The 11,978-nt window shown below is 36.9% G+C and overlaps 1 protein-coding gene across 1 annotated transcript in view; it reads right to left on the bottom strand.

Annotated features, from left to right (window-relative positions):
* The window catches only part of LOC104498459 (nipped-B-like protein), a gene marked incomplete at its 3' end in the record, with an annotated part of 26,570 nt that extends 15,148 nt beyond the window's left edge, over positions 1 to 11,422 (bottom strand). Inside the window, exons 1-5 of the mRNA XM_010141842.1 lie at positions 11,270 to 11,422; positions 8,540 to 8,705; positions 7,323 to 7,453; positions 2,720 to 2,819; positions 973 to 1,124 (exon numbers count right to left, since the gene is read on the bottom strand). Coding sequence (XP_010140144.1) covers positions 973 to 1,124; positions 2,720 to 2,819; positions 7,323 to 7,453; positions 8,540 to 8,705; positions 11,270 to 11,333 — 613 coding nt within the window. The remainder of the gene's footprint in view (positions 1 to 972; positions 1,125 to 2,719; positions 2,820 to 7,322; positions 7,454 to 8,539; positions 8,706 to 11,269) is intronic.
* Positions 11,423 to 11,978: the final 556 nt, after the last annotated feature.

The raw sequence follows: 11,978 nt of genomic DNA on the forward strand, positions 1-11,978 counted from the left end.
AAGAGCGGCTGGAAGGCTTCCCAGTGGAAAAGGACCTGAGGGTGTTGGTCAGCAGCAGCTGAATATGAGCCAGCAGTGTGTCCAGGTGGCCAAGAAGGCCAACGGCATCCTGGCTTGTGTCAGAAATAGTGTGGCCAGCAGGAGCAGGGAAATGATTGTCCCCCTGTACTCAGCACTGGTGAGGCCACACCTTGAGTACTGTGTCCAGCTTCGGGCCTCTCACTACAAGGACACTGAAGTGATAGAGTGTGTCCAAAGAAGGGCAACAAAGCTGGGGAAGAGTCTAGAGCACAAGTCCTATGAGGAGCAGCTGAGGGAACTGGGGTTGAGTAGCCTGCAGAAAAGGAGGCTGAGGGGAGACCTTGTGATACTCTACAGCTACCTGATAGGAGGTTGTAGCAAGTTGGGGATCATTTTGTTCTCCCAAGTAACAAGTGATAGGACAAGAGGAAATGGCCTCAAGTCATGCCAGGGTAGATTTAGCCTGGATAACAGGAAAAATTTCTTTACAAAAAGTTGTGAATCATTGGATCAACCTGTCCAGGGAATAGGTGGAGTCTCCATCCCTGGAGGTGTCTAAAAGACATGCAGAAGTGATGCTTAGTTACACGGGTTAGCGGTGACCTGACAAAGCTAGGTTAATGGTTGGACTTGATCATCTTAAAGGTGTCTTCCCACCAAGATGATTCCGTGATTCTGTGACCGTGAATAAATGACAACTATGCAAAATGGGTGTACATAGGGAAGCAATGCAACATGAACATGTGTTTTTATTCTTCCCTTCATTTTTTAAAAACAAAGCATATACTGCCACTCTGTACAGACAGGAAAGCAAAGCTTAAACATACCTACCAACTCAAAGACCTGCATTAAGCCTCTGATTCCTTCAAAGAAGTTAGAAAGCTGAGAAATGTGCACATGAAAGTAAAGCAGACGTGAGACAGGAGAATAAAACAAACCTCACAGACTTACCTTGCTGCATCTGAGGATGTGGTGTATAACTTGGAGGATGCGAATATGGCATGTATCCTGCAGGACTTTGAGGAGCATATGGACTAGGCACTGGACTGTTCTGTTGTGCCAAAAATCTGTTACCAGAGCTTGTCTGTGGTGGCACAAACCGGCTAAAAATAAAATAAAAAAGAAAATTTTGAAAGTTGAAATAGCAAATTTAGAAAAATTTATTAATTCTTCTGGAATATTATACATTCAGGACATTACAACTACTTTAAGATACTAAATTCCAACACAATCAAGAATCTCCCTCAAAAGCAGTACTGTAAGCTATTGATACCTTCTCAATTTCAATTGTTATTTAAGTGTCACAGCTTAGGTACTGCATTAGTTGAAGTAAAGAACAGAATAAAAAGCATTCATAAGACCTATAGCTAAGGAAAGGAAACAATGACACAAATACGTAAGAAAATGAGATCTGTAGTTTCCAAGTTAGTTCTAGAAGTTTGAATGGAAGTGACAGCTAAGTTGTAATTAACAACTAGGTCACTAAGATTAACAAGTGGACATCTACTATAAATATGATTCTTCCAGTAAGATTTAAAAGAGCTTTATCTTACAGAACTATACTGCTAAGATACAAGAATGTGATAGGCAGTTAGGCAGGACTTGACCCAAAGTCCACCATACAAATTATTCTTTCACTGGCTTATCTTATATTGACTCTAGAGATAGGAAGCCATAAAATAACATAGGCTTATGATAGTAATACACTCATATTATAACTTGCATTCTTGTATGAGCTTTTCAAAACAAAACCAAACCAAATAAATATTTCAGAAAGTACATTACACACTTTCACAACCCTCAGTTCTAGATAGCAGCTCTGTGAAGGTAACTTCTACAGAAAGAAACAGCAAAGTATTTAACACACGGATATTACAAGTATTTCAGAAGACTTTGTAGAATTCATTTTAATATTCACAGTTCAAAGAACCTTCTTCAATATCACTTTTAGATATAGAAGTTAAAGAGTGTACTCTTTATTGTGCAGATAGAGCATTTCATTTGCCAAAACAATTACAGTAACTTGAAATGTGAAATAAGCTTATTTTAATAATGATATCTAATAACTGAAGTTTAAATCTGTTAAAGTCCAGTAACTGGGTTGAAAATACATGCAGAACTCCTTCCTCTAGTACAGAGTACATTATTGTATTAATAAAGACCTGGATTATAGGTACACACTACTTGACAACACTCTAGAGTTTATAAAAGAAGCAGGAAGTTGATGAGGATGCTGCTGGAAGACTGGTTGAACTACTAGGCCTTTGAGTGGCCTTTTGTGTAACTCTTACTGCTTTCACAAGCCTTCTTTACCACCCTCTTGTCACACTGGTACTGTTACACATGTTGGAACACATTAGCCTCATTTCTTTTATCCTCCTGTCACTGGTCTCATGCTCTGCCACAGGTGGAAAACAGGGTGGCAGGAGGAAGGGGGACTCCTTAAGCAGGAAAGAAAGTTTGCCAAAATTATGGGAGGCAAAGAGATTAGCAATCCTGAGAATACAAGGATTAATTCATTGACACACAAAAAAAGAAGTTTCTTTGCCAGCTGAAGAAACTCACCCTGCTGAGACAAATGCAAAATTCGTCTAGATGCTGATCACCTCTCACTCTACATACTTGCAACAAGAACTGTCACTGTAGGAAGAATTTGCAGTTCGCTGCCCCTCACACCCGATTTAAAAGAAAGCATTACCTGGAAGGGCTGTGTGAGATAGTGGTTTGTTGATAATTGGAAGATGCAGGACTACCACGCATGGAATTCTGAGATATATTAAACTGCGACATCATCATCCCTGTTAAAAAGAAGACAGCAGCATTACACATAGCCTTTTTAATCAACAAAGTGTCTCATTTCAGAAATTATTATAGATAAAGAGATTATAAACTTCACAGGGATTAACATTATCTATTCGCAACTGTAAGAAAACATTAGAAATTACCGATTCCACGTAATACGTCCATTTTACATGACATAAAAAAGTGTCCCCTGAAATAATGTTAATTCAGTTATCACTATTAACAGTAGTTCTTTCTCTGTTCCTTAGTAACTCCCAAGTCAAAACCTACTAGTAAATAGAAACGTTCTATAACAAGGCATATATTCCACAACCCAGGCTGGTGTGTACATTACTAATTGTGTCAATAAGTAAAAGATTTGGAAACTTCACAAGAACACACAAAACTTATCTCCCATTTTTAGAGCAAGTACAGCAGACAGTCATCTCTCGCTGAGTGCTGCAAAATATTGTCACCACTCTTGTAACGTCTTAGTGGTTCCTTTCTACCCAGAGACAAAAGCTTTCTATTCCACTTTCACTACACTTACAAGTAATGTTATCAAAGAAGGTCTTGAAATAGTTCAATTGCCAAGCAGGATCAATATACCAACTGTAGGGTCGCACAGCCTGTCTATATCCACAGTCATGCTTTGTAAATTCAGGAGTTGTACTAGCTGGCAAGCCACAAGTACCAATGTGCTTGAAACCAAATACTTTAGGAGACATTTGGACAATGCCCTTAATAACTTCCTTGAACTTTTAGTCAGCTCTGAAGCGGAAAGGAAGTTGGACTAGATAGCATTTTAGGTCACTTCCAAATGAAATACTATATTCCATTCTAACTTACAGCATTATCAGAGAGAATTTAAAGGAATCTTTTTTTCCTTCTCTTTGATACAAATGTAAAAAATTCCTAACAACAGCACAACAGTGGAAGTTGAAGGGTTGCAGAAATACAGTAACTTAATATCTCGCAGGAAAACAGAATCAGAATTCAGTCACACAGTGCAGCTTGAGAAGCCACAGCAAGCAATCCGCAGCTGTGGGTAAAAGGACATTAGAAGTACAAATATTTTTAACCAAAAGTTAGACAGAAGGCTGAAAGAAGTGCCCAGTCTAGAGTGTTTGGGAACCTTCAATTGCCATCAAGGATTTCAATTACCACAATATTCACACAACCAAAACTAATTTCAGAAATCCTCCTTGTCACCCTCTTTTCTCTTCCCCTTTCCCCAGCAGAGAAGAGATGTGATAATCCCACAGGAATGTAGCCGTTACTATTTCCCAGTAGGTGTGAAATGCTGCATTTCAAATACATTAGCACAGGAAAACTAGCCCAGAGCAGGAGTGAAAGTCTCAAGTTGTGCTGAAAAACTAGACACCTCCATATTTCAATACAGAGGACATTTCTTTGTCCCAAGTAACAGATGGGGACTCCTCAACTTTTGCAAAATTTGTTTACATGGACACTAGTTCCCTCCCATAAAAGCAAATGAGGAAGGAGGAAGCTCCTGGGGTTTTGTGTTGGATGCAGCATCCAGCGTGCCCACTGCCCACTCACCACTGTCAACACAACTAGGTACAATATTTTAGTCAAACTACTGACCATTAACATTGATGTACAGAAAGCCAACAGAATATGCCCACATGGTCCGGAACTATACAAAGCTTCATTTTACGCTTAAAGCACAGACTGCACTTTTTAAATACTTCAGAAATGTATCTATTTTCTCTTCCCTAAATTTAAAACAGATGTGGTAGTGTTGGGTGTAAAAGAATGACAGAGAATACAGAAATGAATACACTTTCAATGTCATTTAAAACCCTAAAATTAATTCTGACTGACAGCTCTCACTTCTCTCTGTGAGAGGTGGCAGGACATGGGAGACACAATATAGGTAACTTAAAAGTAAAAAGAAGAAAAAAAATTGCAGCAACAACAAAAAACCCAAAACAAAAAACAACCAACAGTAACAAATAACCCCAGTGTTTCCAAAGTTTCCAAAGAGATAACAAGTATGGCAATAATGATCTAATCAAAAAGCAGTAAAGATTAGCCCTAAACATTTAGTTAAAAAAGGAGCTTAAATTAGTCGGTGGCCATTAGCTCTGAAGTATCTTCTTGTACATTTTTTACACTGTTGTCCTATCACTAAGCAGCAGATTTCTGGCTCCACTGTGCACTTCCTTACCTTAAATATTTGAGAAATTCTTTATATGCAACCTTAATTTTGACTGTTGGGAATGTTTGGGTTTGAGAAAACACCATCCTAGTAGCAGCTTTACTAGAATGCATTTCCTTAACACAGTCCCAGTCATGATTATAATCTCTTGCTTGGAAAAAAGTGATACGCATAAAATCCATTTTAGCATTCCTTCTAAATTCTGAAGAATGCACTACATAAAAATGCAACTCAGGGTCACAGAGGAAGTCTGGCATGATTAAACTGTATCTTGGTGCACAGAGCCACCCCAGGCCGAGAAACAGGCTGGACATCCCACTGCCTTAATCTCTTCTCAACTGCAGGTTTTACGAATATTGGGACACAGTTCCCAGCACTGACTTCACAGAGGATTGGACTCCAGAGAGGGCACAAGGACAACATTCAGAAGGAAGACAATATGGAAAGCAGAAGAGATGAATTTGAAATTTCATTCTTCTATAGCTGGCAGAACGCATTACACAAGATCTCTGCCAAACCTCCACTTGTTCTTCAAATCAGGACTCTACAGAGATTACAGTATCTGTTCAGAAAACAGATGAATACCCAGCTTTTGCTGCCCCAATACCTCAGTATAGCCTCCTTTGGCCCTAGAGACCTGAATGGGACATAGTAACAGCTAATATGGCTACCACAATTTGCCTGCATCTAGCTTAAAGATCCACCTATTTCCAGGTAAGAGTGTGGTATTTTCTCGCTGAAAATAAAGTCACATTTCACCCAGCTTTTCCAAAGACTCATTCCTTCTTCGTCTCAGAATACCCTGTCTGTGGCTATGTTTTTCACTTCTTGCCCTTTTCTTTCCAGTTGTCAGATGTTACACTTACAATGTTTGCACTTGTAACTATTCAGAATTATGTAAAATAAAATTAAATATTCAAGGGAGTTTTAAAGTCTGATCTCTTCCGGTTCTCTGAAATCACTTTCTTAACTTTATTAAAATAACATCAACTCTTCTTTCAAGTTGCATGTTTAATTATTTTTTATTCTATACTAGTATCTTGTTTCAAGCACAGGCAAAAACATATTTACTAAAGATGGAGATGCTTTTATTTCAATAAGGATTATTCTTAACCTATTGAATCAAGCTGCAGAAGTGAAACAAAGAATTAGCAAAAATTAGAAAGAAATTAACTAGCTTTGTCTTGTTTTGTTCAAAAGCCTCTGCTGGAACAGATAATTTCAAAAACAATGCCTCCCTGTTGCACTGGCAAAAAACAATTTTACTCTACAAAACTGGCAGAAAATTCTAATTCAAGCATATGTTCTTTGTGGCACCACTCTGCAAACTGGCAGGACAGTCACAACTCTTCCCACAGCTGGAAAAATCATACTCTGCCAGAGCTGCCACTGAAGACTTTCAGAGCTTAAATTTCAGGATAGATGTATCAATGAACTTAAAAATATTTAGCACTGCCCTTCACGTTTTCATTCCAGGGACTTTCTGCCTTCTCTCAAGGAACATTACATGTTCTGCCCTTAGCAAGTTCTTCTCAAATACTGTATGGCTTTTTACTCACTAGCCTAGGTGAGCAATAATCTCAGTCTATCACTATTCCTCTCCCCAAATACCCTACACTTCCTAACCCTTGCGGACTCTAGTAACACTTTTATTTATATCTCTATAGTGACAGTAAAGCTTTAACCTCACACTGTGGAAAGCGCCAAGAATCTACTACTCATTTCACAGTTTAGTATTTGTAGTATGTACTTCAGGTACAACTCTCCAGATCTACCTCTGGAATTAACACTTTGCTCAGTGTCTCTCCTTCATCTTTGCCATCCAGAAGTTTATCTCATTACACCTCAGAAGAGAATTAGCTGTCGAAACAGTAATATCTGTAGGGCATCACAAACTGCTGAGATGGGGAATGGCAAGGAGGAGCTGTTAAGAATGGTTCATTCAACCTTACTCCTTACCCCACAACTATTAAGAACTACCATTGCAGTAACACACTATAATTGTGCAGATTTTCAGTAAAATCAAGACATATTTTTCCAAATTCAGCTATTTATTAAGGCAAATATAAGAACCTAGGCATTTTAAAATAAAATCCCATCACTAATCCTGGAGATGAAACTTTGTGGTGAAATTAAACATTTTTTTACAGCAGTATCTGGTAGAATTTATTTCCATATGTATTCTAACACATCTTAGATGTCAAGGTACATAGCTTATATCACTATCAAATACAGAGCAAGGCATAAATATCACAGTTGTGCTCCATATATATTTGTGGTTAGTATCAGTCCCTTAAACATAAAATGCAATTAATAAATAATCAAAAGTCCTTACCGCTTTGCACCCCGTATCTGTTTTGCATGCTTTTCTCCCTGAAAACATTAGGATTCCTTGCCAGGATAGCCTGCAGCAAGACCGGTATATCTCCCTCTGGATCATCACTGCCAAGGTTATCTTTCAACTCTCTGGAATTGTGGAAGTAAGCAAATAAAGAGGCAAATGCATTTTCAAATTATAAGAAACTATGAATCAAGTAAACAAAACAAAAAAAAAAACCAAGCCCAAAATGAAAGACGACAATTTACCATTAAAATGTAGGAAAAAAAAAAAGGTTGCAAAGCACTGTTCCCTGCCTCTATTTTTATCTCTTCTTTATGGAATGGCAGAAGAGGTATTTCTACTAGTCTTCAAAATTATTTTCTGTTACTAAGCACTTATATATACATGGCTGTCAGATTCAGACTATTATTAAAAAGTTTACTACACCCACTTTTATATCGTGATCTTCTCCATAAAAGAATGTTTTGATATATCATCAAGAAGGTATTACAGTAGGAGTGAAAATAACATCAACGTGGATCTGTAACATTCAGGTTGCAGACCACTGTTCTGAGAATTGGCATATCTTTGACATCACAGGATTCCCTCTGAACCATAAGAAATGTAAAGGATTTTCTACAACTGATCCATGCTTTCACTTATTGTTTGCTTCGAGGACTTTTAGAAGCTACTTTCATTTGACCAAAACAATTGATTGGAGTATGAAGGAAAAAGACAAGGTAGTCAACATAAGAGTATTCAAAGGACACCAGGAGAAAAAAAATATTAACAAAAAGAGAATACATTAGCTCCTTACTGGTTCAATTCTTAAAATATTTAAGTTCAATACCTAATCAGAAATGACATGAATGTCTCAAAAGTTTTTCTTTCTGTTTAATACCAGTTATATAATTTGGCTATGCACATTATTAACCAAAGTGAAACACGAATATAGCACAATCTATACCATGACATCTGCATTCTTAACTAGCGAGACTGGAATAAGCAGCAGATCTATAAAATAACCGTCACAGTTATGCATATGGGCTGCTGGACAATTACTAACATTCCGACTGACTGAAACATTTGACTCTTACATAGCAGTGACCTGCTAAGCAAGCCTAATAAAAAACCTGCATGTTCTAATTTGTTTTCACAAACATCCTTCTCAATCTGGTTAACTGATTTCAAGGAACAAGAATGGTGATACAGTTGAAGTTCAAAACACATACATGTGATCTGTCGACACCTGATTGAGACTGTGGACAAGCTGTGAAACCAGATTTTCATCCCTGCAAGCCAGAAGGCAGTTCACCTCTTCAGCTATCCGTCCATTGAAAAGCAGGCTTTTTGTTGTTGTAGCAGGTAAAGGTGATGGAAGAGGCAGCTGGTTCAGAACTGTTATCACAAAACAGAAAGATCAGTATCATCTCATAAAACACAAGCATACAGATACGGACACCTTCTTCTCCCTCGTGACTAAGAAAAAAACCTTGGCAACTACATTTAAAATACAGAGAAGACTTAGATTTTTTTTAATCATGAACACACACACACACAGGCCGAACTCTGTTTTAAAAAAAGTAATGTAATCAAGTCCACAAGTTATATTACTATATTATCATAAACATTTAACTGTGCTATCACAAATAAAAAATACCATGAATTAAAAAATACTTATAAACATTCCAGAATACTAAGTTATTTAATATGCTGTGACAGCTTTCTCTTGGAACTAAAAGCATTGATAACAGAAGGAAATGCAAAATCCTTGTAGTTGCATGCAGTACTGTAAGAGCATTGAGTATGTACTTTAAGTCTTCTACTTTGATCTACCTATTTAATTGGTGTTCCCACTTGGTATAGTCAAGGTAGATTAAAAAAAACCTAAAAAACGCAGAACCAAAAAACCCCATCCACCAAAAAAACCCAAACAGCCCAACAACAAATTTAAGTCACTAATTAAATTCTCAGTTTATTTTTCTTTTGTTGCATTTGTTACTATGTAAGCCATCTTCTAAAAGAAAGGCTAGTAATGTTATGATCACTAAAAAGTCCATTCAGTCAATAAACCTTTTCACAAATCTTGGTAAAAAGATTTAATGAAAACCCCCATCACAGTATTTCGATCAGATTATGAATGAGCACGCTATACTTTCAGAGGGCATTCTTCAGTCTGCAGACAGAACAATGAAGCGTATCATGTAAGAAGCCCTGACAAGATTATTCTGGCAGAGCTACACAGAAAAGAGGAGAATAAGCCAGAAGAGGCGAAAAAGTTAGCTACCCAGAAAAGTCACTTTTGTCACTTGTCCATGAAAACAAGCTGACTCTAGCTTAAAGTTCCCAGGATGATTAAAGCTCTGAGATAAAGGTTTTAACTGAAACATTAGAAATGGTGTCAGGAAAAACTTAATCTTAAGTGAAGTAAACTCTTTCAGGTCTTTAATATTTTGAAACTCTTCATTAAAAACAAAAAAGGGGAAGAGAGAATTCCAGTATTTTTCCCCCTATATAATTTGTATCCTTACTATATTTAGAAATCAGTTCAAATAGAAGTGTATAATATATTTAAATAGCTAGCCTTCGTTACTTGCATTACCTGAATGTGCCAGAAAAAATTAGCAACGTAAGCAAAACATTCTTATTAAAACAGTGTAAATTCAGCTAGTCAACTAGCCTACTCTGTTGCTTCTAGTCATCATGTTCTCCATGTTTTTAGGGCAATATGTCTTGCCCATTCCAATTCCTTCTTTTCACACAGAGAAAAGAAAGGTGAAGCAGTTACAAGCCTTTCTGTTTCAGCTGCTCTTGAGTTTCTAAACTTCAGATAAATCTTACAGATAAAGAAGCAAATCCACCTAACACCAGGGCCAATCCCATCCCCTAAAGACAGTTCAGTGTTTCAATAAACTCTTGCACAAGGAATCCGGCCAGTAACTTCTACTAGTTAAGTATTTTGACCTTCTTTAGAACCTTACCTGCAAATATTTAATACAGCCCGGATTTGTATCCTATTGGTCCAATATTAGATATATATACACACACACACAGAGATGCTAATATATACAGATCTAAATACATAAGGGGCATCTTTCAATTTGATGCTTCAGAGTATCAGAAGGATATGAAGAGGTGGGGTTTTTCCTCCAATACATCTACTTTTTTTTTACTGTAGGCAATTAAATTTAATTTCTGGGTATGTACTTCCAGGGTCTCTTATAAGTCTCAAAATTTCATCATTATAATAATAAAAACAAGAGCTCAGGAGAAGCACCTGGGTCACTGAGTCCAATTATCCTCAGAGAGACAAACTCTTTCTTACACTTTACAAACAAAAATGCATCTTTGTCCCAGTTGCTCTTTTGCAATGGTTGTTCTAGGACCTCATTATAGTAATAATAAATCTCCTCTTAGTTTTCACTAGGAATTTATTTTTAGTCACATTATAACCATTTGGTTTTGTTCCAGTATCAGGTTTTAACGTAAATAGTTCTTTTCCTTTCCTTGCATTTTGTCTTCCTTTAAAGACAGCACACATACCTGATCTGTTTCTTTTGAAGGCTGAACAGACAAGAGAGAAGATAGGTTTGGCTTCTTATTTCCATCCTAGCTGCCATTCTTTGCAGCTTTTAATTAAAGCAACTTTTTCGTACCTTGTCCAAAATGAAGGAACTAGGTTTCAAGTATATTCAGCATATTCCACAACTCTCTTTAGTTAGTAAAACATCAGTCTAATCCTCACTGTCTCTCTTTTAGTGAAGATGATGAGACGTATGTTTTAGAAAAGTATTTTGTCATTCGTATGTTTTTCTTTCTTTGTGGGGTATGCAGATATGCTGCTGAATCATATTCCAAACAAACAATGAATTCCTCTATTTTGTTTCAGGTTTCATTAAGGGTTTTTTTTAACCTGTATTTCATTTTATGTTTAAATTAGCAAGAAAAATAAAAGTACTTACGGTCCGTAAGACTAGCAATCCCTGCAAGAGTAGTGATGGGAACATGAGGCATATCCCCATTCATCCTGGAGTTTTGGGATAGTAGTGCCTACACAGATATTTTAGTTCAGGTGCCAGCTATCATTACTTCCCATCTCCCAAGCACTGAAAAACAAACAAAACCACAAATGAAAATTCTCAGTTTACTTTTCTAGAATTTTAAATTCATTAACATAAATGAAACATAGACCATACTCTCAGCTGCATACTAAGTAAATCTTGTCAAAAGTGGGCAGAAAGATGTAGATTTTAAATACCAGATGGTGTTGAGCAATCAAAAGGCAAGCTTCTGGTCTCAGAAGTAGAGCCTTCACCAACAAAGATGCTAGACAAGGCTATCAAAAGAAAATTTCCTGAGGTTATACAGTACCAACTCAAAAATTGGTAACAAAACTTCTGTTTGTTTATACTGCAGTGGATAGCACTCAATGCATAACCACTTTAAACAGCTAACTGCTATATTCACTTCCCAGTTTTGCAGGAGATATTTTTCATGTAAGAAGAGGTTAACAAAACCAAAAGCAGTAATTTACAGATGCAAAAATTAAGAAGTAAACAAAGTGACAAATACAAGATCAGTACATTTTAAAAGCAGTATCAAAATTGCTCTGGAAATATCTCTTTAATATTAAACACTGTCTGGTCAAACTGCTACCAGAAACTGTATCAT

Source organism: Buceros rhinoceros, unplaced genomic scaffold, assembly GCF_000710305.1.
Source record: "Buceros rhinoceros silvestris isolate BGI_N320 unplaced genomic scaffold, ASM71030v1 scaffold3628, whole genome shotgun sequence".
In the NCBI taxonomy this organism is placed as follows: Eukaryota; Metazoa; Chordata; class Aves; order Bucerotiformes; family Bucerotidae; genus Buceros; species Buceros rhinoceros.